The sequence below is a fragment of the Aythya marila genome, assembly GCF_965140915.1.
Source record: "Aythya marila genome assembly, chromosome: 6".
Classification (NCBI taxonomy): Eukaryota; Metazoa; Chordata; class Aves; order Anseriformes; family Anatidae; genus Aythya; species Aythya marila.
The window spans coordinates 73,875-101,639 of NC_139047.1; the positions used below are offsets into that span (position 1 = coordinate 73,875).

Consider the following 27,765-nt stretch of genomic DNA (forward strand, 5'->3'; position numbering starts at 1 on the left):
CTAAACCTTACTCTTACCATTACCCTAAAACTTACCCTTGCACTTACCCTATCCCTACCCCTTATCCTTACCCTAACCCTTACCATTACCCTTACCCTAACCCTTATGCTAGCCCTCATGCTTCCCCTTATCCTTACCCTAACACTTACACTTACCCTTACCCTTACTTTTACACTAACTCTTACCCTTACCCTAATCCTTACCCTAACCCTTACCCTTACCCTAACCCTAAACATTAACCTAACCCTTACCCTTATCCTTACCCTAACACTTTTGCTAAACCTTACTCTTACCCTTACCCTTACCCTAACACTAACCCTTACCCTTACTCTTAAGCTTACCCTAAATCTTAATCTTACCCTTACACTTATGCTTACCCTTAACCATTACCCTAACACTTACCCTTAACCCTTACACTTACCCTAACTTACCCTAACTTACTAGCCTTACCCTAACCTTACGCTTACTCTTACCCTAACCCTTACCCTTACACTTATGCTTACCCTAACCCTTACACTTCTCTTACCCTAAGCCTAACCTTTACACTTACCCTTACCCTTACCTTTACCCTAACCCCTACCCTTACCCTTGCTCTAACACTTACCCTTATCCTTACCCTAAACCTTACACTTTCCCTTACTCTTATCCTTAACCGAAACCTAACCCTTACCCTTACCCTAACCCTTCTTACCCTTACCCTCATCCTTATCCTTAATGTTACCCTTCCCCTTAATGTTACCCTTTCCCTTCCCTTACCCTTACTGTTACACTTACCCTTATCCTTGCCCTAGCCCTTTTCCTTACACTTACCCTTACCCTTTACCTTATGCTACCCCTTATTTTACCCTTACCTTTACATTTACCCTAACCCTAACACTTTCCCTTACCCTTAGTCTAACCCTTCCCTTAACCTTACCCTAAACCTAACACTTAACCTAACCCTTAACCTTACCCTAACCCTTATGCTAGCCCTCATGCTTCCCCTTACACTTACCCTAACACTTACACTTACCCTTGTGATAAATTAGTGGGGGGTTTGTTCATTGTCTTTGAGGAATTTGGAGAAACTGCTGAAGAGATAAGGTTGTACAAATTAACGGCCTTGGTAAAGGGGAGGATTAAAGCAAGCAGATAACAGGAGGGAGTATTGGATACACATCCTTGAGTGAAACCAGACATCCTGTCTGCCGCTTCATTACCCCCACCTGAATACGAGCACAACGTGTGAACACCAGCAGAGGAACAACGACCCCCCCTCTCAACAATAAACTGTGCAGCCTCAGCCAGTTCAATAGGTCTCGATAAGCTGGAACTCGACTGCTATAAAATAGCTACCCTGGAAAGGGAAGGTGCGTGCTGTTGTGGAGCGGAGACTCCCCAGCCGCCCAGCGCTGTTTTGCTTGTGTCTGCTTACTTGATTAATAAAATAATTACAATAGACCTGTAAATTGTGTGGTCTAACTTATAACAAATTTGGTGCCGTGACTCGGATGAAGGCAAATCTGATTGAAAGACCTTCGGAGGGGGCGCCCCGCTGATTTCAGCGGCCTTCGCTAGGACTACTTTCATTCAAACCCTTCACCGACGAACCCAAAATTAGACACAAGCAAATAAAACCGGTAAACCCCAGGCAACCTTTGTGCACGAAGCCCGAACGAAGACCCACGGGGTGGGTAAGTATAGGCCAGTGTTCCGTTCGGTTGGGGTTGGGTATCCCGGAGCACGACATTTGAGACGTCCAAGTGCGGACGAAGCGAGTGCGGACCCCTCGGTAGTGCGGTTCCCACCTCCCGCGAGGGACTGGGCCACGAAAAGGGGGAAGCGTTGTGTGTGTGTGTGTGAAGGTGCTCCGGAAGATGGGACAGAAGAAAAGTAAGCCTTCTGGCCCCATGAGGGAGGGATCCAATGCTGTAGGGATACCCTCTGTTCCTTCTGATAGTCCGTTAGGACAAATGATTAAGAATTGGGATGATTCCCCTTCTAGGCGGGGAAAGAGTAAAGTTAAAAATGATTTATTATTGTATAGAAGTGTGGGGCAACAAGCCCATCAAAGGGGACAGCGTTTTCTGGCCCCCGTTCGGCTCCTTTGAGGATTGGGTATGCCAAGCCCTCAATATTTATGTTAACTCTAAGGAGCCCTTTAGTTTGGAAGAAAGTGAATATGCGCACATCTGGATAAATTCAGATACGAGGACGCATCTATATCCTCTAAAAGAAAAAGGAGGGCGGGATAAAAAGAGAAAGGACTTAGAAGTCCCGACATCGCCCCCGCCCTATATTCCACTGCCCGCACCAACGGCTCCTGTCCTTAATGGACTCCCCGAATTAGCAAATTCAGGAGAAACGGAATCGGATCATGAAACACAGGGGCCGGTAACCAGAAGCAGGGCAAGAAATCAGAAATCTGCTTTAAGGGAAGGGATTATATCCCCTACGAGAAATAGTAATTGGGCGGACCCCAGCCAGGAATGGAATATGTGGCCATCCCCATTAACTCCGGGGATGTCTGAGATTTTAAGAAAAGGACAGGACAGGAGGACGGTAAGCAAGCTTTAATGGCAACTGGCATAGTGTTTGCAGCTGCTGAGGAATAATTCTAACTGGAATAATAACTGTACATTGTATATTGTATATATAAAAGCCCGGGCATTTTTGTTAAAGTATTCTTTTATTCATATGTTAATATGTAAATATGTAAATATAAGAACTGCCATTGAGGTGTATGTCTAAGGGAACAAAATTTGCCCAGGCATATTATTGGCTCATCAGGTTTAAATGTCCTCAGTGTAATTGTCAACAGGCAGTTAATTTACAGTGGTTTGATTTTATTTGTGTATCTATATATTGTGAATTTTGGAGGGATTGGGATTGACTAGTAAAGAGCTTCTAGGAAAACAGTGGAATATTAACCACTGTAGATAACAATAGGAAATGTTCAAAGCAAAGAAACCCCGAGGAAAAGCCCCCTAGGATGTATACTAACACATTGGAGGGATATAGTGGGGTGAGAGGGTACAGAAAGTAAAAGAACTCTTATCAAATATTGTAATCAATGGTGGCCACTTTATAAACTAGAGGATGGAGCGGAGTGGCCCCTAAATGGAACTATTAATTATAACACCATATTACAGTTAATGTTGTTTTTGTGTAAAGAAGGAAAATGGGATGAAATATTGTATATTGATTGATATGTTGTTTCAGTATCTTGGAGGGAAAAGGTATGGAATTAAGTTGGACTCTGACTGAGCCTTTGGTGTTGGTATTAGAAAAGTACGGGCTTGAGAAAGATAAAGGAAGTGTTAAAAGGGTTGCTGAAGGTGTTAAAGGTGTGGCATGTAGTATTCAACAGAGCTGTTTGAAATTGAATGAGCAGGGAAAGGTGATGTAGGCATTATCTAAGTAACAGTCTAGAAGTTTTGGTATATTTGCATATTTGCTGTGATGTTTGTTCAGTTTCCCAAGCATCGGGGAGGGGGGGGAACAGCCTGCTCCACCAGGGGCCTCTCTAGCAGCCGCAGGGGGGCTTCAGCTCCAGCGCCTGGAGCGCCTCCTGCCCCTCCTTCTGCACTGACTTTGGTGTCTGTGGGGGGGTTTCTCGCTCTCCCAACTGCTGTTGAGCAGCAGGGTTTTGTTCATTTCTTTGTCTGTTTGTTTTCGTGGATGTGCTGTCACAGAGGCACGGACTGTGTTGCTCATGGCTTGGCTCTGGGCAGCAGTGGGCCCCTTTAGGGCCAGATGAAATTGTCCCTTATCTACCACGGGGAGGTTTCTGTTTTTGTTTTGTTTTGCTTTGTTTTGTTTTTTTACGGGGGCTGCCACTGCAGTTTCGCACCCCCACACCCCTCACACCCCCCGAACCTTGCCATCAAACCCAATACACTGGGGCAGCTAAGTCATTACTGACTCGTAAAGTATCAGGGATTAAATTAACTAATGAAACCCTAAATGTGATGGGGGTAGAAGGTACTGGGATAACAGTGCCACTTTTGGGGAATACTAAGCTGAGACCAGGGGATAAAATGATCACTGGGCAATTATTGTATGTATCCAAGGCGGAAACTAACTTGTTGGGAAGGGATTTGATGATTAAATTGGGCATTCAAATAGTAAATTGTTAGACTGGAATAACAGTGTTATTAATGGAGTGCTCTCAGGCCCTGAGAGCAAACGTATATTCACCTCTGACTGGAAAGACTCTGAAATGGGGGTGGAAGCAACAATATAGGTGGACAATTTTACCTCAGGGGTTTACAGGGCCACCTATCTATTTGGGTAAATTCTAAAAAAGGTTTTGGAGCAATTACAACCTCCCAAGGAGGTATTAATGTTACAAATATGTGGATCATTTTAAGGAAAATGGATACTCCCCAATGGGAGAGAAATGCTGAATAAAGTGATAATGAGGCAAATATTAACTGTTTTACATCAGAAGAGTCATTGGGAGGTGCAAGCAATGTGTGATGTTGTTCTAAGAAAGCATGTCTGTGTAGGAATATATACTTTAGGGAAGCACACATGCAGAGGATGTACTATATGTCAAAAGGTAAATAAAAAAGGTCTTCTGTATCCTATCTAGAGGGGGACGGGAGCCAGGGCTTTGACCTTTCCAAAGTATACAGGTAGACTTTACTGAGTTACTTGTTTGTCCTAATTGACCATGTGACTGAATGAATGTAAAGTTTTACTGCAAGGATTAAAGCAGGCCTTAGAGATTGAGTGGGATTTTCACAGCCCCTGGCACCCCTCCTTTTCTGGAAAGGTAGAGCGAATGAATGGTGAAATTAAGAAACAACTAACAAAACTTATGCTGGAAATTAAGGCTTCTTGGGTAAAATGCTTCCCCCTTGCACTGTTAAACATATGGATGCAGCCCAGAACTGATGTAGGAATTTCTCCTTTTGAAATGCTATATGGTATGCCCTATGACTTGGAATTGCCACTTGATCACCCTCAATTCTAATGAAGACTTTGAAAGAGACTCTTTTTAACACCACGATGGGGAAGGCCCCTATGTTGTTTTGCTTACTACAGAAACAGCCGTTTGGACTGCGGAGAAAGGATGGACACATGCCAGCCGTGTTAAAGGACCCACCTGTGACAAGATGTGGGAGATTGTTCCAGGAAACAAAGACCTGAAGCTCACATTGTGACGAACTTGATAGGTACCGTGGGTTAAGGTAGAGGCTCTCCCCTGAAGAACACTACTGCTGCCGAGAAGAACTAAAACCTCGTAGTTGGCTGCAACCCAACTGACGAGTGAGGCAGAGGAGTGAATAAGTGGGGAAAGACATGGGCCTCAGCCATTCCTATCGGTATTTGGGGGTTCTCGCAGTGATTTCATCCTGCATAGCGACTCAACACCACCCCCACCAACCTTTTAAATGGACTTTAAGTCGATTCGAAGATCAACAGGTTATTGCAACCCAGACAACATCGGGGGGGGCTCGAGGCCCCGATGCTGGGAATATGTGGGATTTTATTTCTGCCCAAGTTCTAACCTGGGAAGGGGGTACTGTAAATGCCTGAACGTGTATTATTGTGCATACCGGGGGTGTGAAACCATTGCTACAGACTGCACACTTGGGGCTGGTCGGGATAAATTCTTACAAGTGGGATATGGGCTGCAAAGTTGTAACCGACAATTGGATCCCCGTTACAGGTGGTGAGGGCATGGTATAGGGTATACAGGAACCTTCCACGGAAATAAAGAAATTTGCAAGGTTCTATATATAAATATAACAAACTCGGACGATACTAGCTGGGTACTAGGAAAAATGTCAGATTTTACGAACACGGAACAGATAGGGGAGGACTCATCCTAATAAAGAAGGAAAAACCCGAGATATCCAAGGTAGTAGGGCCTAATAAAGAGTTATTAGGGGAAGGTTTGGTTGCCCAGACTGTAAAGATACCTGGGACTGCACAACCTACTACAGTGTTTTCTAATAAGACGACAAAGTTATCCTTTCCCACACTGCTTCCTAGCATTGTAAAAAGGAAAGGGGTTGTACCCGAGAGTAGTATGTGGAAAGTTATAAATGCTAGTTTCCAGGTACTAAATCAAACTAATCCTGAGATAACTGAAGGATGCTGGCTATGTGTAAGTGTTAAGCCCCCATATTATGAAGCTATAGGAGATATGGGGAGGCCTGAATATTCAAATGAGTCAAATCCTTCCAAGTGCAGTTGGGGTCAGGAAATCGGGATAACTCTGACTCAAGTTACGGGAAAAGGTAGATGTATCGGCACAGTTCCAAGAGATAAAAATGATCTATGCCATGCCACTGAAAAAATGGACCAAACACACAAATGGTTAATTCCTGCAAATAATACTAGGTGGGTATGTTCATTGTTGGGAGTCACTCCTTGCCTATCTTTAAAATTGTTTAGCATATCTCATGATTTTTGTGTACAGGTGGTCATTATACCAAGGATTCTATACCACACTGAAGAGTATATGTATACCTATCACACAGTGGCTGAATACCATCTGGTAAAGAGGGAGCCTATTACAGCTGTCACCTTAGCCACTTTAATGGCCCTTGGGGCTGCAGGTGCAGGAACTGGAATTGCTTCCCTGATAAAACAAAGCCAGGAATTTACTTCTCTACGCATTGCCGTAGATGAGGATCTGGCCCGTATAGAGCAATCAATAACAGCTCTGGAAAAATCGGTTAGGTCATTATCCGAAGTGGTACTCCAAAACCGTAGAGGGTTGGATTTGATTTTCTTACAACAAGGAGGACTGTGTGCAGCCCTACGTGAAGAATGTTGTGTATATGCAGATCATACTGGGGTGGTAAGAGATACAATGACTAAATTGAGGGAAGGATTAGAAAAACGCAAAAAGGAAAATGAAGCTCGTCAGAATTGGTATGAATCCTGGTTTAATTACTCACCTTGGCTTACTACCCTGCTATCAACCATAGCGGGGCCCTTGTTGTTATTAATATTAGCACTGACTTTTGGACCATGTATATTCAATCGAGTAATCGCAATTGTGAAAAGCCGATTAGAGGCAGCTCATCTTATGCTCGTGCGTGCTGAGTATGAATTTCTTGAGCAGGAGAAGGAAGACACAGAAACTTTAATGCTCAGCAAGCAAATATTGCAAAAATTCAATGAACAAAATATGTTAGAAAAAGAAAAAGGAGGGATTGTGATAAATTAGTGGGGGGTTTGTTCATTGTCTTTGAGGAATTTGGAGAAACTGCTGAAGAGATAAGGTTGTACAAATTAACGGCCTTGGTAAAGGGGAGGATTAAAGCAAGCAGATAACAGGAGGGAGTATTGGATACACATCCTTGAGTGAAACCAGACATCCTGTCTGCCGCTTCATTACCCCCACCTGAATACGAGCACAACGTGTGAACACCAGCAGAGGAACAACGACCCCCCCTCTCAACAATAAACTGCGCAGCCTCAGCCAGTTCAATAGGTCTCGATAAGCTGGAACTCGACTGCTATAAAATAGCTACCCTGGAAAGGGAAGGTGCGTGCTGTTGCGGAGCGGAGACTCCCCAGCCGCCCAGCGCTGTTTTGCTTGTGTCTGCTTACTTGATTAATAAAATAATTACAATAGACCTGTAAATTGTGTGGTCTAACTTATAACACCCTTACCCTTACTTTTACACTAACTCTTACCCTTACCCTAATCCTTACCCTAACCCTTACCCTTACCCTAACGCTAAACATTAACCTAACCCTTACCCTTATCCTTACCCTAACACTTTTGCTAAACCTTACTCTTACTCTTACCCTTACCCTTACCCTAACACTAACCCTTACCCTTACTCTTAAGCTTACCCTAAATCTTAATCTTACCCTTACACTTATGCTGTCCCTTAACCATTACCCTAACACTTACCCTTAACCTAAGCCTTACCCTAACCCTTACACTTCCCTTACCCTGACCCTAAACCTTACGCTTACCCTTACCCTTACCCTTACCCTAAACCTAACCCTTACCCTCACCCTCACCCTTACCTTTACCCTTACCCTTGCCCTAACACTTACCCTTATCCTTACCCTAACTTTACCCTAATCTTTACCCTTACACTTACCCTTACTCTACATCTTACACTTTCCCTTACTCTTATCCTTAACCGAAACCTAACCCTTACCCTTATCCTTATCCTTACCCTAAACCTTACCCTAAACCTTACACTTCTCCTTACCCTTACACTAACACTAACCCTAATCCTTACACTTCCCCTTACACTTATTCTAACCCTAACCCTAACCCTTACCCTTACCCTTACCCTTACCCTTACCCTTACCCTTACCCTTACCCTTACCCTTACCCTTACCCTTACCCTTACCCTTACCCTTACCCTTACCCTTACCCTAACCCTAAACCTTGCCCTTACCCTAACCCTTAGGCTTACCCTTACCCTTACCCTTACCCTTACCCTTACCCTTACCCTTACCCTTACCCTTTCCCTTACTCTTTCCCTAACACTTACCCTTACCCTAAACCTTACCCTTAATCTTACTCTAACTCTTAGACTTGCTCTTACCCTTACCCTTACCCATATCGTAACTCCTACTCTAAACTTTACTCTTAACCTTACCCATACCTTTACTCTTACCCTAAACCTTAAACCTTATCCTTACCCTTATATTAACCCTTACCTTTAACCTAACCCTTATCCTTACCCTTTCCCTTACTCTTACCCTTACCCTAACACTTACCCTTGCCCTAGCCATTATTCTTACACTAACCCTTAATTTTTACCTTACGATACCCCTAAATTTACCCTTACCCTTATATTCACTCTAACCATAACATTCTCTTAAACTTACCCTTACTCTAAGCCTAACCCTAACACTTTCCCTTACCCTTACCCTTAGTCTAACCCTGCCCCTAACCTTTTCCATTATCCTTACCCTTACCCTAACCCTAACACTTAACCTAACCCTTTATGTTATCCTTACCCTTAACTTTACACTTATCCTTACCCTTACCCTAACCCTAACCCTTCCCTTAACCCTTACACTTATCATTACACTTAACATAACCCTTACCCTAAACTTTAGCCTTACCTTTACAATTACACTTACCCTAACCCTTAACCTAACCTTTACCCAAACCCTTAACCCTACCCTTTCCCTTACCCTTAACCCAAACCCTAACCCTTACCCCAAACTCTAACCCTTACCCTTAACCCTTACCCTAACCCTTACACTTAACCCTTACCCTGACCCTTACCCTTACACTAACCCTTATCCTAAACCTTACCCTTACCCTTCCCTAACACTTATCCTAATCCTTACCCTTCCCCTTCCCCTAACCCTAAACCTTACCCTTACACTTACCCTTACCATTACCCTAACCCTTACCCTTAACCTAACCCTTACCCTTACACTTACTGTAAACGTAACCCTTACCCTAACCATTACCCTTACCTTAACGCTTACCCTAACCCTTACCCTAACTCTTCTTACCATTACCCTTACCCTTACCCAACCCTAAACTTTACGCTTAACCATACCCTTACCCTAACCAATACCCTTACAATTACTCTTATCCTTACCCTTACACTTAGCCTTATCCTTACCCATACCAGTAATCTTACCCTAACCCTTACAGATATGGGTTTTTGATATTTTTTTTTTTATTTCCCATCCCCAGTAGAGTATAAACCTTAGGAGCAACCAGTCACAGGAAAGAGCTCCTTCTGGAACTGTCCAGCACTTGTTAGACAACTCTGTGACTGGCTTGATCCACTTTCCAGGTGCTGAGTCAAGGGGGCTGCTGTTTTGAAATGATAATATTGTAAATGGGGTCCCTTGTGTTGTTGAGGGATGGGTGCTAATGCTGGCAGCTGAATGATTATCTTGTGACTGTTTTCATTTGTTAAAGCTGAAACACAGTGTACAAACGGGATTTGACGACCATAGCTGCTTTTGGCAAGGTAAGCAGTGAACAGATGTAGCACTTACTTTAGGGGTGCGGTTGTCACTACAGTTACCTACCTACAGAAAATACAGTAAAAATCCTGTTTATATTTCAGAGGTGTTGTAGCTGGCCTAAGAGAGCAGATGGAAGCATCTGCCTTGAGGGCAGGTGAGGGGACAGAGGTAAGGGAGCAGATGAGAGTAACTGTCCTAGCTGTGCTTTGGCTTTGGATGCTGCCTCTGCCTATGCTTTTCTTTTTCTTTTGCAGCTGTCTCACACAGGCTCAGAGGGGCCAAGCTGCAACCTGAAGAGCAGCACGAGAAGGGAGGGCTGTTTGCAAGCTGGATTGGAGCAGAACGGCCAAGTAGCACAAGGTGACTGCGATCCATCTTGCTTTGCAGGTGCCATGGCAGGCTCTTCACAGAACTGGCTGAGGATTTGAGAAGAGGTTACAGAGCAGCAAGGAGTGGCAAGTGCAGTGATGGCTTCCAAACGGTATGGTTGCTTTCTCTTCTGCTTATCAGGTGCCACAGGCAATGTGGGCTGTGACATTACTCTTTAGAATCAGAACAAAGCAGGTTACTTGAATGCCACAGGGCATCTCAGAAGGGTGTTTTAGAGGAAAAAGCTTGTCTGGCACGGCGGTGCCTGATGGCAGTGTGTTTCTGCAGGTGAAGAGGTGCCTGAAGCCCCATCCTATCTACCCTGCGCACACCTATCTGAGAATGAAAGCTGCTTTCCAGTAATTCAGAAAGTAAAGTTACGTCTCAGCCTTGAGCATCTCGGGCTTTTGCCTGGCCTTTTAAGCCTGTCTAACATTTGGCACCAGCACTAATATTTTTTTTTGGCATATGTTTAGGGTTTGGGGCCTGTGTCTGGGATTTGGGACCTGTCTCAAACCACTGGGGCTTTGTGATGGGTTTTGGAGCCTGCCTGTAGAGTTCAGACTTTTGGAGTCTGCGTTTGGGGGTGGGGGGGTTGGGGCCAGTGTCTGGGGGAGGGTTGGGAGCTGCTTGTACACTGCAAGGGCCTGTGTTGGGGGGTGGTTTGGAGCTGCTTCTACACCTTTGGGGCTTGCATGTAGGAGGGGTTGGGTGTTGGTTGTACACTGTAGGGGCCTGGTTCTGGGGGGGGAGGGGGTTGTAGGAGCTGCTTGTACACCTTTGGATCCTGGGTCTTGGGGAAGACTGGGGCTTTTTGTACATCTTCAGGGTCTGCCTCTGGGGAAGGTAGGGAGTTACTTGCCCATCTTTGGGGCCTGTGGGGGTGGGGTCGGGGCCTGCATCTGGGGGCTGTTGGGAACTGCTTGTACACCTTTGGGACCTGCCTCTGGGGGAAGGTTGGGAAGCTGCTTGTATACTTTTGGGGCCTGGGTTTGGGAGGGGTGGGGGTGAGAGAGGGAGTTGGGAGAATCAAGTAGTGATAGAGCGCTGACAGCATTAAATTGGGATGCTACTTAGTGTCTTTGCTAACTATGGTGCATTGAGCAAATTAACTAAAGCAAGAAGCCTTGGGCCCCTTTAACAAGGTCAGTCTCCTAACAAGAGTGTGAGCCTATCTTTAGAAACTGGTCCTGCGGATGGACAAGAGCCAAGGAGCAACTGAGTCTGTGCAAAGACAAGAGGTCAACTAGTGGTGACGAGGAAGAGTCATCAATCTTCATCCCCACGACCCCCGATTTATGTAGGAGTGTTAATAGTTCTGCCTCAACCGGAGGCTGAGATCTCAAAATCATGGGTGTGACCCCTCTGGGGCAGAGGGACCATGATGGGTCTGAGAGAGTTGTAATGGAAACAGAAAAGCAGTTAACTCTTAAAACAACCTGAGTTCATGTGTGAACTCAGATTGCCAGTGGGACTGCTCAGGGAACTGTCGATGATTGCATTCCCCTGACCGACCCCCCACTGAGACCTTAATCACCCCAGAAATAATGAACTGTTATGTAAATACCAAAATCTAGTTAAACTGGCAATTGAGAACCTGTTTCAACAAGTTCCAAAAGAAACCCCTATGGAATTTTTGGACCAACTTTGAAATGCAATGGAAAAACAAACAAAAAAAAAAAAAAACAACAAAAAAAAACTTGGACCTGGCTTCAGAATACAAATAGAGGCAATTGGCTAGCCTCTTTCTAGGGCAATTGGCCACTGGTATCAGAAAGAAATTGTCTTAGGCTGCAGGATGTGATAAATTAGTGGGGGTTTGTTCATTGTCTTTGAGGAATTTGGAGAATCTGCTGGGGAGAAAAGGTTGTAAAATTTAATGGCCTTGATAAGGGAGGAAGCAGGAGGGGGTGTTGGGTGAACATCCTTGAGTTAAACCAGACTCTGTGAAATTTCTTACCACAAGACATCCTTTTTGCCACTTCACTACCCCCACCTGAACACAAGCAGAGGAATAACGACCCCCCCTCTCAACAATAGACTGCGCAGCCTCAGCCAGTTCAACAAGTCCTGATAAGCCGGAATTGAACTGCTATAAAACAGCAACACTGGAAAGGGAAGTTGCGTGCTGTTGCGGAGCAGAGACTCCCCAGCCGCCCAGCGCTGTTTTGCTTGTGTCTGCTTACTTGATTAATAAAATAATTTCAATAGACCAGTAAATTGTGTGGTCTAATTTATAACACAGGATAAATAAAAAAATGGAATGACAGGTCCCGGGGCATCTACTCTAGCAGGTCCACTAGTTGAAGAAAAACTAGGAAATTAAGAGAGAGGCTTGAATTTTTTGTTGGTTACAGGATCTTCTTTCTCTGTGTTAATTAGTCTGTAAATGTAAGAGGAACGACTGGCCAACAGGAAAAGGTGTTTTTTTGTTTATTTGTTTGTTTGTTTGTTTGTTTGCAATGCTTGAAATTTAATTTGGGAAAAATGATTGGAATTACAAACTGAGAAAAACAGTCAAGTTTGGTTCATGGTACTAGATTTACAGGATGCCTTTTTCTGCCTGCCCATGGTAACTGAAAGCCAGAAACTCTTTGCCTTTGAATGGGAAAATCCTAATAGAGGATGGAAAACTCAGCTTGCTTGGACAGTGTTACCACAGGGGTTCAAGAATAGCCCCACCATATTCAGGAACTGTGATCTTGAAGCTTGAAAGACCCCTTCCAGAAAAGGGGACATTGTTGCAACACACAAGTGATAGCTACTGAAGAAGAAAAGGAATGTGTATATTGGACTATTAGTTTACTATTTTTTTTTTTTTTTCACTAATACCCTGAACACAGCCTTTTTCCTTAGTAAGAGTTTACAGATTACCCATTCATGACTGCATCAAGACCATGGACACGGTATACTCCCGTTGACCAGACTTAAAGGATACGCCCCTAGAAGATGCAGAGGATTGGTATATAGATGGCAGCAGCTTCATCTGCCAGGGACTTCACTGTCACTAGTGGCGTCCCCATCTGTCTCTTCCAACCTAGAAATTCTGTGATTCTGTGATTCTGTGACTTTGCCTCACAGGATATGCAGTAACAAACATCAGCCCAAAAGGTGGAAATCATCACCTTGATAAGAACTTTTGAGCTGGCAAACATTTGGACAGATTTGAAATATGCCTTTGGTGTGGTGTATGCACACGAGGCAATTTGGAAGGAGAGAGGACTTTTATCTTCCTCAAAAAAACATGCAGAAGAGATACTGAAATTACTCTGAGCGCTATACCTGCCTACTAAAGTTGACACTAAAGGACATCAAGCAAGGGATACTGATATTGAAAGGGGAAATAGATTGGCTGATGCAGAAGCCAAAGGGGTGGCAGAACGGGCATCTGAAAGTCAAATTTTGGCACTAGTACCAGGAACAGCAAACAAAACCCATTAACAAAAGCTTTAGAAAATGAAGTAAAATATTCTAAGATGTAAACAGAAAAACTTACCTACAGATTTAACGTAAATAAATGATGGGAGAATTGTGATACCATATTAAATTGAATGGTAACTGCAGAACGTGATGAAGCATGCTGGGAGCTGAAGTAGCGTAAGAGTATTTAAATAGAAAATGGATAGGGTCTAATTTGGATGCCACAGTAAGACAGGTAACTCAGCAATGTGATCTTGTTCTCCAGAGTAATCCCAAGAACACTCCCAAGCCAAAAATGGGCCAAATTGGAAAAGGTAATGGGCCTGGACAACAACAGCAGGTTTTTTTCACCGAACTCTCAAGAAAAGGGGGGTATCGGTATTTACTGGTATTAACTGACACCTTTTCAGGATGGCCAGAAGCATTTCCAACCAGAACAGCTAAGGCTCAGGAGGTAATTAAGATACAATAAATAATACCTCATTTTGGAATTTCAGCAACTATATCCTCTGACGGGACAGAAGTGGTACAACAAATTAGCTGCCATCTGGGTATAGACTGGCAACTTCATACCACATATCGCCCTCAGTTGAGTGGCCAAGTAGAACAATGAACCACTTAATCAAATTGTGAAACTGGGACAGAAAGCAAGTTTGGTTTGGCCTCAGTCTCTTCCTTTAGCCGTTTTACATACACAGGCAAAGGAAGGGCTTAGTTCCTTTGAAATCTTATATGGACAACCCTATGGAATACAAAGAGGAATATCCATGCAAGTAGGGGATGAAATAATGACCTCCTATATGGTGGTCTTAGGTAAACAGCTCAATGAAATTGGAAAGCATGCGAGTGGGACTCTGGGTAGAGGATTAGATGGACTGGTGCACAATATACAACCTGGAGATTATATGCATGTAAAGTCTCTTGCAGAGAAAACCTTGAAACCGCAATGGGAAGGACTGTTCCAGATACTCCTTACCTCTTTAACAGCGATCAGAATCAAGGAGCAGAATGCCTGGATCCATCACACTAGAATGAAAAAGGCACCCAAGGCCCCATGGAAGGTTACTCAGGTGTGACCTGGAAGGTTACATTTCTTATGGTCTTAATGGTATCATTGGTCAAGGAAGCTGAACAGTGGGTGCACAATACCTATGTGAAACTCACAAAGGCAGTGAGTGATAGTTTCGTCCTTTCTGACTGTTGGGTGTGCACAGTGCTGCCTAGAGGCAACCTAGAATTATGAATTGGATATTGACCTTTGCGTACCCAAGAAACGGAACATGTCCATTTGGCAAGGATGATTGTGAACATCTAGGGGAGAGATTTGAACTACTCCCACACAAAAATCTTAACATATAACTTTTAATCTTACTAAAATTTGAGATTATGGTGTAGATGTCACAATATGTGCTGATAAAAAGGCAGGATTTCACAGCCTCAATTCTCTCACACAAATTTGCAAGCTACAAAAAGGATTCTATTGGCTATGTGGAGATGGGCATGCTAGAAAAAGCTTACCCTTAAATTGGAAGGGCCATTGTGTCAGGGGCTATTTTAGCCCTCGAGGGGGTATATTCACTGAACCATGTCTGGGAATAGTCCGGACCTTATGGAGACAAACATATACTGTTTTGAATAACCCCCTTGTGATGGGACCCACAGGATTCCATAGTTTTGTAAGGTAGTTGATTCCATCCCTGGGAATAAGTGAATTAGGAAAAGCTGTCATAAATATCTCAGCCACGTTAGAAATTACTGAAAATACCACAGCTGATGCTCTTTCAGCATTACAGGAAGAAATTTCCTCCCTACACAAAGTAGTGCTTCAGAATAGGATGGGATTAGATATACTTTTAGCCAAGGAGGGAGGCTTATGTACAGTCATAAACCAAACTTGCTGTGTATATGTCAACAAACAAAAACAGAATGAGACTGACCTGGAGAAGATTTGGGAAAATAATAAAATTTTGCATGCAGTAGCTCAAGATGATACATCCTGGGGATTTACACACTTGGTAGAAAAATTAACTTCCTGGTTGCCAAACCTAACCTGGCTGAAACAGTCGTTTATCACAGTAATCGTGGTTGTGGTTTTGTTCATGGTTCTTTGTGTAGTGATCCGATGTACCTTATGGTGTTTTAAGAGTACAGGAAACTCCTACACCGAGTGGGAAAAGAACCAACTCAGATGGAAACTGGAGTCTAACAGATATTTTGAAGGAGTGTTAAATAGAAAAATACTATATTGAACCTAGAAATAGTAAAAGAATTTACTAGCTTTTTAGAAAAGGGGGGACTGAGAGAGCGAGTTAGGAGAATACAATAAATCACTAACCTTTTAGAAAATAATTTACTAACTTTTAGAAAAGGGGGAACTGAGAGAGGAAGTTAGAGGAATCTTATCAAGTAGAGATAGAGTGATAGACAGCATGAAACTAGGATGCTCAAATTAATTAAAGCAAGAAGGATTGGGCCCCTTTAACAAGGTCAGTCTCCTAGTGTGAGCCTATCTTAAAAAACTGGTCCTGCAGATGGACAAGAGCCAAGGAGCAACTGAGTCTGCACAGAGACAAGAGGTCAACTAGCGTTGACGAGGAAGTCTCATCAATCTTCATCCCCATGACCCCCAAAGACCACCACCAGAATACACTGTGCAAGTGCAGATGGGAGGAGTTTATGGAAATGACTCCTTGGAACTAATTTTAATATGAAGCAGGGACAGGTTATTAATATAGGCATATACAGGTTATGTATAGGCATAATATGAAACTTCATGCATATGTAACTCGTCACTGCATATAACCGTGGCACATTGCCGTGTCAGGTGCGCATGACTTTGGCGGGACTACCCCCTGTGCTGCCCAGCGCTGAATAAACATACCTACTTTACAATCTTACTGATTGTGGAGTTTGTTTTCCACAAGTCAGAAGTAAAGAGTTGAACTTCTCACATCGTTTCACCTCCTTTCCTTGTGCATGCTCTCTGAGTCCTTGGTCACAGTCTGAACCATAACGTTGGTTTGATCGGTTCTCAGGGTCCCAGGCACTCCTGTTATCTCGAGGCCTAAGAGCAGCACAACCACAGTGCATCGCAAACATAGCACATGCATGTACTAAGCAATGAGCATTGTCTACATATTCATTCTTAATCAGTTGTCCTCTAATTTCTAATCCCATGTCTCAGTATCACTGAATTCTAGTATTTTTTCCTCAATCATACAGGATAGGGAAGACCATCATCAGGACTGGTCATTGCAGCTAGCTTAGTTGTTTTAGAGGTTTATTAGGCAACCTAATATATTTCAGTAAAGCTACTTACTAGCATGAAAAACAGGGCATGTAAATCACCTACATTTAGTTCTTTCCTCTTGTCAGAGACATTCAGAACAATGGTTTTCAAATGATTTTCCATGATTTCATCCTGTCTTCTAGGCTTACTCTGCTTACACAGTGCTTGAGAAGGAGGGGATGGAGAAAAGAGAGAGGTAAGGTAAAACTAGGTATTAATTTTTGTAATCTTTTGTTCCTTAATAGTATCAATTGGAAGAAATTATAATCTTTTCAATGGGTATTTATTGCACTGAGAATTTTTTAAGAACTTTATGTAGTACATCAAGTTTATTCTGAGTAATCACACTTTTCCCTATGCTCATCCATTCAGGCATTCACAAATTCCTGTGGTATTAGACCAAGACAGTAAAAAAACTCAACAGCACTGAAGCATCAAGTGTACCTTCAGGATAATATTAATGTAAACTTTCTATTGTGACAGGTATTTCATTATTTCATGTAGTGTTAAATACTAGCAAAAAGAAAGGTGGCAGCAAAGAAACCTTGTGTTTCTACAAGTATCAAACCTCCAAAAGTAACCAAGCTATCAATTTCTGTTTCACTGACCATGAAAACGTTTTGTAAATGTGTAAGAAAAAAAAAATCTCATGGAGCTTACATACAATATTCCTTGAAAATTTCAAGTCTAAGCTCTAGTTCATGTGCTACTAACATGCATTTAGTATGAGTAAAAGTAAATAAACAGGTGCTCTGAGAAATAACAGGTTTATTGTGCTTAGAAGTGTGTCAGTTTGGAATGGAAAGTCCCAGCAGCCTGCATCTTAACAATACAGTTCACGTATCTCAGATTTTGAAAACACTAATTAGATGCAAAAACTTTTTCATAGCACTGTATCTCAGATTTCCAGCTGAACACAGTTTTATTTCCAATAATTTGTTTTCAGGTGCCAGGTAGGTGAAACCTCCTCAATATGATGATTACACTTTTTTTGGTGTTAACTGATGCTTTGTATTTTGCATTATTCTTTAGAGGAAAGTATCACAGTTTATGAGCAAAACTACAACAAACCTTTTAGTAAACTTATTCAGGGACTAGTTTCAAGTATTTATGGTTACTTTAAGAATTAGTTACAGTGCCTCGTAATTGCTTTTGTTTGAAATATCTTCTTTGAAAATGCAGCAGTTCTAACAGTACGAATTTTGAGCTTTTTAACTTATAATAGTGCATCTCACTTTCTTCTTAAAAGTTACATTAGTACATGAACCGGAACAGTATTTAGAAAAAAGTAATTCTAGTTTTTCCACAGAAAGAAAGTAGCAAAGTAACTCAGTTGGAATATTTGGTTGTTTAAATCAGTCTTAAGTTTGTTTTTACTATTCAAGTTCATTCTTGAATGAATGTCATTGAATTCTTGAATAAATGTCATTAGTATTCAAGTTCAAAGGGATTGCAGGGTACTGTTCTTTCAAGTGAAGCTTGTAAACACCAGCACTTCAGCTGCATGAAATTCTCTGCATTTTTTAGAAAAGTGTAATAATATTCATTCGGACATCTGTAATTGAAATATGTACAACTTCATGCATATTTTCACTTGTTTGACTTGTTTATGTATACTGTTACTTAAGTTACTTGTAGATTCTGTATTTTATTTTAAAAGTTAAAATTCTTAGTGATTAAGAATTAAGAACCTTAAGGGGTTCAAGTTATTAATATTTTTTATGATTATCTAGAATAACTTAGATATTTAAACAACTATTTTCTTAACTAGTGGCTGACATAAATATGAAACTTATTTCTTGCAGTAACAATAAGCTGTTAGTATAATTGGACTGTGGTGAAAATAGAAGTACTAGAATTACAGACAAATGGAGGCAGATAGGGTAAGTTTATTGAAAGGTTTTTAATTTTAGTTTTACCTATTATGTTTTGAATTGTAAGAGCTCTCTTCACAGCATAATGAGTAGAATTGAGTTTTGTTTTGTTTTTTTTTTTTTAAATTAATACTTCAGTGTTGTCATTTAGAAATTCATGCATCTGACTTCTTGCTTGACTTCTGGTCATTATGCCTTCAAGGCTTTGCAGGAAAGCTGCTGGCAAAGCAGAAGTATTTTCAAGGCTGGTTGCAGACAAGCCCAGCCATGCAAGATGGAATGTTGTGTAAGTTAAAAATTCAAAATGTATCCATTCTGTATCTATACGCTTTCACTTTTGTCAGAATTAGTCAATAATAGGTACTTTGGGACATAACTTTTTACTAAAATGTAGTGAGAATGGAACTTTAAGACATCAATAAATGCAAATGCAAAAGCAGAAATTTGTACTAAGGCTGTAGACAAATACAAGAGTAGAGTCATTTTCAAGTAGCTTCTTTGGGCAACATGCAATATTAAAATTGCAGGAAAGACTTGATGGACTGCTAAGCCATTGCAAGTATTGACAGCATATCAAATAAGAAAGATGTCTTCTGAGAGGTGTGAGAGAAAAATATTTTGTATGATCAGCTAATTTCTGCAGCAGAGGATTCCTCCTTACTATCATATCATTTGGGTGATAATGAAAAGACAAGCGGATTGTTGAAGGAAGACTGTAGACAAAAAACAAAGCCTGGAGTCAGAAAGGCAATTCATATGCAGTAATGTAAGCTAAAAAAATGCATTATAGACTAAAAATACAGCAGGAGCCCTCTTATTTGTTAAGAAATATTTGGAAAGAAGGAGATAAGAGGTCATTCTCTATATAGAGTTTTCCTTGCGGTCAGAGAAGGTGTACCACACTTCATGAAGCCAAGATTGGTTTAAGTTAATGAAACTTGGCCACTTCAACTGCATTTTCAAGTATACCTTGTCTAATTGTATTTTAACCATACAAAGTAAAGCAGCAAGTAGAAATCACATTTTTCCTTCTTTGAAGCACAGGAGAGGTATGATTGTTTGGTGTCTACTTAGAATTCCCAGTCTGTTTCATGTTGATTTGTAGTAATGTATCCAAGTTCAGTCCCAGCTGCTGCTGAGGGCAGTGCCAAGAGCCCTGATCTACTATTCTGAATAGGAGGCGGTAATAGGGATAGTAGTGAGCTCTGTGTTTGTTCTTTTATCTAGAAAGAAGAAAAGAAACAAAAAAGGACTGCCCATAGATCTGAATAACCTTGTATCTGACCATTAAAAACACATGATATCTTAGAGTCATGTTCTTGCATGTTACAATACTGAAAGCAACAGGAAAACAGGTTTACCTTTCCTTATTCTAGAGAAAACTGAATTAGTCTTTCACAACTGATCACATTAGCTATGCAATTCTTCTGCTTTAAATCATAATATTAACCATTTTTCTTATTAGTTAGGCTGACTTATAATAAAATAAAAACTCTCTGAAGTAAATAGGCTGTTACCTGCTGCTTTTTGCTTTCAGCTGATCTAATTATTCTGTAATCCACCTTTAAAACTGTGACTTATTTAGATTATAGCTGTGTCATTTAATGAAAGTTTAGTAAACTCACCTGCTTGAAGAACGTATGTGAAAGCAAACTGCTCGCTGATGGCCTGGAACACAAAATGAATGATACAATTACATTTTGAGATGTTAAATACTACTTTTGGAAAAGGGGCTAGGTTGACAAGTCAGTTTCAGCTGCGTGTTTACTTCTCCACAGAACAAATGTGAAGCATGAGAAAGGCAGCACAGAACTCTTAAACTCTGTGCCTCAATTTATAGCAAGGACACCACTAAACAGATCAGTTTAGTTTTAATTTTCATTTTTCTGCTGAACAAAGAATTTAACATCTCATTCAGAAGAGACATCGTACTGAAAACATGTACTTCAGTTTGTTGTTTTTTCTTGGACAGAGTGCAGGTTTGAAAATTAAACTTGCTGAACCACCATACAAAGTACAACCCATTGTAAGAGATTCAGGCCTGGGGGATGTCAAACAAGCCTGTAAAAGCACAGTTCCGTTACCAGGCATAGTAGTTCTTAAAGTACAAAACCAATGTTAAGTGTAGCATTTTGTAGAGTAATTCTGGTCTGAAATTCCAATTTTAACAGCATTCAACTAATTATTGTATCCTAAACTGTGAGCTATACTTAGTCTAAGACTAAAGTGACAGAAAATTAATTTTCACCAGAACATTACCTCTTCTCAGGGTCCTGTTGCAAACAAAGTTCTACCAAGTTGTGGAAAGCAGGGGAAAATGTTTTGGAAAAGGGAATTTTTAGTCTTTCACTGGTCATTGTGCGTGTCATACTGTCACCAATTCCAGAATCAACACCTGATCGGGAATTCCTCATCCTGGATTCCCCATGGGGGAAGGTATTTATATCCCAAGGACAATATGCAGGACCTTTCAGTTTTTGCAGCAGCATCTAGTAGAAAGGAACATCATTTAGAAGATTCCAGCACCTATCTAGACCTACACATGCTATGCTATCAGGCTTCAGAAATGGATTATTTGATCTAGCAAGAAGCATGCATGTTCGAAATAACTAAAAGCAGACATTTCATCAGTAATAGTACTGATTTGTCTCAATAAAATAAAAATCTGAGTTTTTTGAAGTAGAGATTAGTTCAGCATCATACCTGAGTGCGAGGCATATCTTGAAATGGAACATGTCCATTGGCTAATTCACATGCTGTGATTCCCACACTGTAAATATCAGACTTCATGTTATACCCAGACAAATCCTGTAAGAGGAATAAAACTACTGCATCACTAAAGTTATTGATTATTACAGACAAAAATAAATCTACCTGTTAAAATATTTTAATATTCTGTAGCCTACATAGGATTGAGGCAATCAACAAATTGTGAAACCTCAGGCATTTTTCAAAAATCTGATGTTTTACTGAAGAGAACTTTTAGGCTCTGCACTAGTTTTCAGGAAAAAAGTCAGCTGAAGACATTCAGTTGTACAGCACCTCCTTACTAATGGCTTTAAAACCTGTTCTCTTTCGGAAAACTAAAAATTCAGCACATCTGTTTTGTTCTGTTTTGAAGTTGCAGTTCAACAGCTTCTATTGCACTTCCACAAGCAGACGTAAGCTAGAAGTTGAGTACTTCCAGTAACTTTGAAATAGGAAGAACGAAGTGTAATTTATACTGACCTGTCTCAGTAGTTCAGGACTCAGCCAAGGAAGTACAGACGTACTAAACTGGGGGAAATCATAAACCACCTTTGACTTTTGTCCATTGTTAACTAAACTGTAAAGATTGTTTAAACCAGAGAGAGAAACCAGTCCATCCCCTGAAATCAGAATGTGGCTAGCTTTAATATTCCTGTAACACAAAGTTGTAAATTTTAGTTACACATTACTCAAAGCATCACTAAAGTAGAAAGGCTTTCCTATTTCATTAGCTTAGATTGAGATGTTTACCTTTGGTTCTATTTATCAGATTAATTTCATGACAGGTCTTCACTCAGTATGAGATGTCTTTTTAAATACAGCCCAAAAGAGAGGAAGAGAGGCTGGCAAGAAAAACTGATTGCCAGAAACTGGAGAAGGGCCTTCCTTTCTGGCAAAGGGTGTAAAGTAAGGAAGTTACTTCTATGAGCTCTCATTCTCTTCAGCTTCAAAAACAAAGCCAGACAGATGTACACAATGATTTAAATAAAAGGACTGATGTTACAGAAATACAATCCCTGTACCAGCTGTCTTTAAACAATTTGTGGATATCTGTTCTTGTTAAGCTCCTGCAAACCTGGTTCTGCTATATTATTAAAAAAAAAAAATGCTCCTGCACTATGTGTGACATAAGAAGGAATACAGAAAAAGGAAGGGAGACAACATGTGAGATGAAAATGGGTTTTGAAGTGAAACTAAGTTCTTAATAAACTAGATACTGTAATCTGATTCTTACCTATGGCACTGACATTCTCCTACCTGTGAATGTAGCCGTTCTGGTGCATGTAATTTAATCCTCGGATTGCACCAAACAGAATGTTCCCTATCAAAGCTTCACTCATTCCTTCAGGAAAGTAAGTCTTCAGCAGGTGTCTAGCAGAACCTAGAAGAGGGAAAAAAGCACGAAGTCTAACAAGCCTTGTTAAACTACTTGCCTATGCTTGCTTCCTTGTATGCATTCACAAGAGTGGTATTGTGGTATTCTTGTTTTTATAATGCCTATGGTACATCAAGAAAACTTACATGGATGCTGCTGATGCATCCATCAAAGATCACAGTCAAGTCATGCTGGGTAACTGAAAGTCTGCACTGAAACCAAACAAGTTTTGTGTTGTCTTTACAGAACTTTTAATTTTGCCAAATGCATCTCCCAGTTATCATTCCACACATTGTGGCTGTTAGCATTAAGTATAATTTAAGTTCAAATGCCAGTCTTTGCTGGGGAGAAAGATGATATACAGAAGGCTTCTCTAAACAAGTGGTTTAGGAAGTTGTGCTCCACTCCCTTCTTCGGTACAAGACAGGAGATGCTTAAAAAAAAAAACAACCTCATGAACTGTGTGGCATAAACTGTATAAGTCCTTTTTTTGTTACTATTCCTAAACTGCAGTTAACAGTCCTTACCATAGGCCATGAATGGTGAAATGATCCAAAGCCAACTACCAGCTGTAAACACAGTCCAAAACGTCATTACATTGGGATGCTGGAAAAAGTGGGATAAAACCACCTCATTCTATGGAATGAAAATGGATATGTTAACCACAAGAAATCTGTCTTACTAAGAGCCTTAATTATGTCAGTAAGCAGTAGAAATAACTGTTCCCTTTGGACATTTATACTGAGTTGCAGGTGATGTGCGTAGCCTGCAATAGAAATCCAAATAGTTTGTGTATGACTGCATTTGTCTGAAGTCAAGTCTACTTTATGAAGTTTTGCTGTTATATGCAGAGCACAAAATGCCTTTCAGAAGAAAAGTTGTACAATTGTGAATATTTCTAAAACATTTGACAATAGTCAAACAGTCTTCAGAAAGTAAATCGCCAATTTATACATGCATCATGCTGTGTCTCTGAAGTGAAACCGTGTCCTAAATGACCCAGTAAAAACACAAAGGCTACCTCTGTTTAGTGAGCTCCTATGTGTTCATCAGTATCTTCAAACTAGCACCAAAGTACTGTTGCTTTACCTGTAAGGCTTTCAAATGCTCTTCAGAGCAACTTTCTAGGTCTGTGATCCTTATAGCAACTTGCATGCCTGTAGGTGTATGCCGTGCAAGGTAGACTGAAGTTAAGTTGTTGAATCTCCTTCCTGAAACCAGAAGTGGATACCTTAACAATGGAAAATGTAATAATCTACCACATTTTTCTTCATATTTAGAGATCATTTTGCAGTTACACTTTACATCACTTTTAGCATGCACATTAGAATAAACACACATGCACAGTAGGATTCAGTGCAGACATCCTTAGGACAATCAACTCAAGTAGCCAAATGGTAAGAGATGATGTTAATGCTGTATTTATTGTTCCCATACCATAAATTTAAAAGAGATGTCCAAACGCACAAATATCAAAAGAAAATTTCAGATAACCGTTGATTTCTTATATTTTAAAAAAGTGAGAACTGAAACATGAGAGCTGTTCTGTGCTTCTCTCAACTAAGTAGACACAAGATTAATTCTAGTCAGCTGATAATACATTTTCTAAACTTAATAAATATTTACTGCATTTAGCAATAACCTAGTGAGAAAATGCATCTGCAAGAACAAGAAATATTTTAAGTTATGCTTATATTACCTATTTCCACCTGGAGTTCATAGTGAGAGACATTAGAAGAACAAAATATCATTTCATTCCCTCCTGTAGATGGGGGAATCCAGGCTTGTTCAGAATCAGCCTAACAGTGGGGAAAAACAGTTCTCAGAATTACCATGTATGTTTATTTGTTTAAAATAAATGCAGAAATAGCATTAATCAGAATGCTAAGATCAAATACTCAAATCAGCATATTCAAGACAGTGCTTTTACCACTACACTGAGTCTTAGATAAATAAGCTACTGCGGTGTTTTGTTGTTGTTGTTTGTTTTTAAACTACTACAAGATTAAGAGTAATACTTAGTCACCTTCTTCTGAAGTGGAAGACCTGAAGTACTGTGGTTATTTTTCCTGATTTTTTTTTTTTTAAATGTGCCCCGAATGAGATAATTTTTCACATGTACAGCTTCATATTTTAACTTTGCCAGTTAACTTTTTTCTTCTTACCAGACATTCATGAATGCTGCTCTGAGATTGCTTTTCTGGTCTGAGTGACTCAACTGGTGTACGTAGAATACAGGAACAGTCCTCGAGAACAGAAACAAGTGAGTGTTAGAGGACTTGCTGCGATTTATTAAACATGGCAAGGGGAAAACATCAGAAGTAATCCCTATAAGTTCAGAAAGTTTTCTACTACAAGCAGTTAAGAAACAACACAGAGCATATGGCAGACCCCGAACTAAACAGTCTCCTTTCCCAAAAGTTGATGTAACACCACTGTGGAAATCCCCTCAGGTATGATATTTCACCAGAACTTTCTCACTTTCAGGTATGACTGGGTAACAAGGTACAACGGTCAAAGATTCTTAAATACAAACTTACCAAACAAGACATGGAACCTCTTTAGATGAGGGGAAAAGTCATATACACCCATTTATCCTAGAAAAATTAAAGTAGCAGGAACATAAGATTGTACATGAACATGTGACAAACATCAGACTCTTTAAATCAGAGCTGTGAGGCATTCCTCTGTTATCTCACACACACAAACTTCTGCATGTTTGGGAAGGTTTGGGAAGGCCTGCTTGTGTCAAGCCTTTAAGCAGTGTGCAATGTATGTTTCAACGAAAGTTTTCATTTTTAATTCATGGGTTGAGAGATCCTATTACCATTTCTGAACAAGCAATGTAATTACAAGTCAACTGCATACATGCAGAGAATAAAAAATAAATGGATTCATGAATCACTAGCAGTTCAAAAGAAACAAAATGTCTGTTTTAAAGGAGCACGGCTGTACTAGACGTATTTCAGCTCAGCTGTGTGCAGATGAACTAGCTCACAAAAAGCAAGCCAAATGCTATTACTCTTTCAATTGTGAAACATAAAGTGCAAATACTACTGTAGGGATCTTGAGTAAGAAACGGAGGGAAAACAAATAATTTCTTCACATTACTTAGGTTACAGAATGAGCATTCTAACATCACAGATCAGAGTAGCCACTTTGCAAGTCCCCTAGCAGATATGCTTTCTGCCTAATGTGAAATCTTACACAGGGAGGAGAGAGAGATGACTTTCTAATAAGCATATCAGGTTTCTGAAGTATAAAGTGAGACTAATTTACTTTAGCTACCTGATGATCTACAGGTGAGTCTTCTACCATGAAGAATCCTACTTGGCAGCTGACATAAAGTCCACCAAGGGAGGTAATTCCATCTTAACACGTGATTATTGCTTGAAAGTTATCTTTAAAAAGGTGAACTACTACATCAGAGACTGATCATTCTGTGTATCAAGGAGATAGGCTTGATCATATCCATCATTTAAATTATGTATGTTGTTTAATCAAGGCAACTGTCTGAAAAGACAACAAGCACTCACCACCCATCCACTGCCAAATATCTAATCCTTAATATCTTTATCCTAAAAAAAACTTCTTAAAATAATTCTTTTTTAAAGATGAAAAATTGAGACAAAAGGAGATCCTTAATAAGTATTGGGCTTCTTCAGAGGATCATGACTTGACTTACCTGGCTTCACTGAGGAAGTCTGTGGCAGGGTAGGAAAAAAATGCAAACGCCCCAAGACATTGGCCAGTACTGTAACAGCTATAGTATCCTTCTCCTATTGGAAGAAAGAAATTTCATGCCATTATACAAGATAAGTTACTCTGGGGCTTGAAACATGAATCTGCAAAAGCTAGGCTGAAAAATAAAGTCTCGATAACCAGAACATGCTAAAGTAAAATTGAAGGATTTGTTCAAAAGTATGAAAGGGTATGACCAGTCATCAAATGTCTGTGATCCACGTTTTTTCAAATAACATTAATACGGTGTATTTTTTTCTTTCTGTAGCTTAATATTACTTCCATTTTCATTACGATTTTGGGTCATGTCCCTACCAAAACCTTTTTTTTCTACATTTTTCTTTCCATAACAGAGTCTTTCTCTGTACTGTAGATCATGACAGCAGCAGCGCGCAGCTGAACTGACACATTCCTAGCATGGCCAAAGCTTCAGATGCGGTGAACAGTGCGGGGAGAAAGCAGTTTGATCTGTTCACAGAAAAACACCGCGAACTGTGGAGACCCTGCAGCCCAAAGCCCAGGTACCTCGACCGCAGGTCGCAGTTCTGTTCCCGCGGGGCCGCAGCAGCCCCTTGTTACATACCCCGAGGCAGGGTGACCCCGGGAGCCTCCCGCAGCGCTACTCCCCACTCGCTCCGCTCATCGTGCCTCGCGCCTTCTCCGCGGCGCCCCCGCCTCCCTCCGGCCCCCCGCAGCGGCCAGGACCGGGCTACCCTTGCCTATGCCCCTGCCAGCGCGGCGGCAGCCCCCGCTCCCCCTTCCCCGGCCCGCCCGGCTTCCCCCGCAGCGGGTGCGGCGCTCCCGGCCTGGGGCCCCCTCGCCCCCGACACGGCTAGGAAGCCCTGCGGGAAGGAAGCGCCCGTTCCTACCCGCCGCCAGCGCAGGGCCCCGCCTACGCTCCTAGCCCCAGGGGAGCCGCAGAGGGTGGTGGAAGTTGGGCGGTGTGGCGTACCGCCGGGCTGCACGCCCGCGCCGGCGGGTAGCTCGGTTCTGTCGCGCAGCCTGCTGGGATTTGTAGTTCCGCGGCCGCAGAG

At 41.2% G+C, this 27,765-nt stretch overlaps 1 protein-coding gene across 3 annotated transcripts; it reads right to left on the bottom strand.

Moving 5' to 3' along the window:
- Nucleotides 1-17,317: 17,317 nt before the first annotated feature.
- On the bottom strand, nucleotides 17,318-27,726 carry STRADB (STE20 related adaptor beta). Of its 3 annotated transcripts, none has more exons than XM_082763732.1 (13): nucleotides 27,601-27,726; nucleotides 26,676-26,769; nucleotides 25,531-25,587; nucleotides 25,156-25,236; nucleotides 24,690-24,789; nucleotides 24,080-24,201; nucleotides 23,518-23,596; nucleotides 22,873-22,996; nucleotides 22,096-22,267; nucleotides 21,571-21,675; nucleotides 21,127-21,356; nucleotides 20,493-20,535; nucleotides 17,318-20,090 (listed from the first exon to the last, which is right to left on the bottom strand). In XM_082763732.1, exons 3-13 carry the CDS (start codon nucleotides 25,540-25,542, stop codon nucleotides 19,938-19,940), a joined length of 1,221 nt encoding a protein of 406 aa, XP_082619858.1. In that variant the 5' UTR covers nucleotides 25,543-25,587; nucleotides 26,676-26,769; nucleotides 27,601-27,726; the 3' UTR covers nucleotides 17,318-19,937. The 3 variants fall into 3 exon arrangements, with proteins under 3 accessions (XP_082619858.1, XP_082619856.1, XP_082619857.1); XM_082763730.1 differs by having other exon boundaries at nucleotides 23,518-23,626; XM_082763731.1 differs by lacking the exon at nucleotides 27,601-27,726 and adding an exon at nucleotides 27,257-27,368 and having other exon boundaries at nucleotides 23,518-23,626.
- Nucleotides 27,727-27,765: the final 39 nt, after the last annotated feature.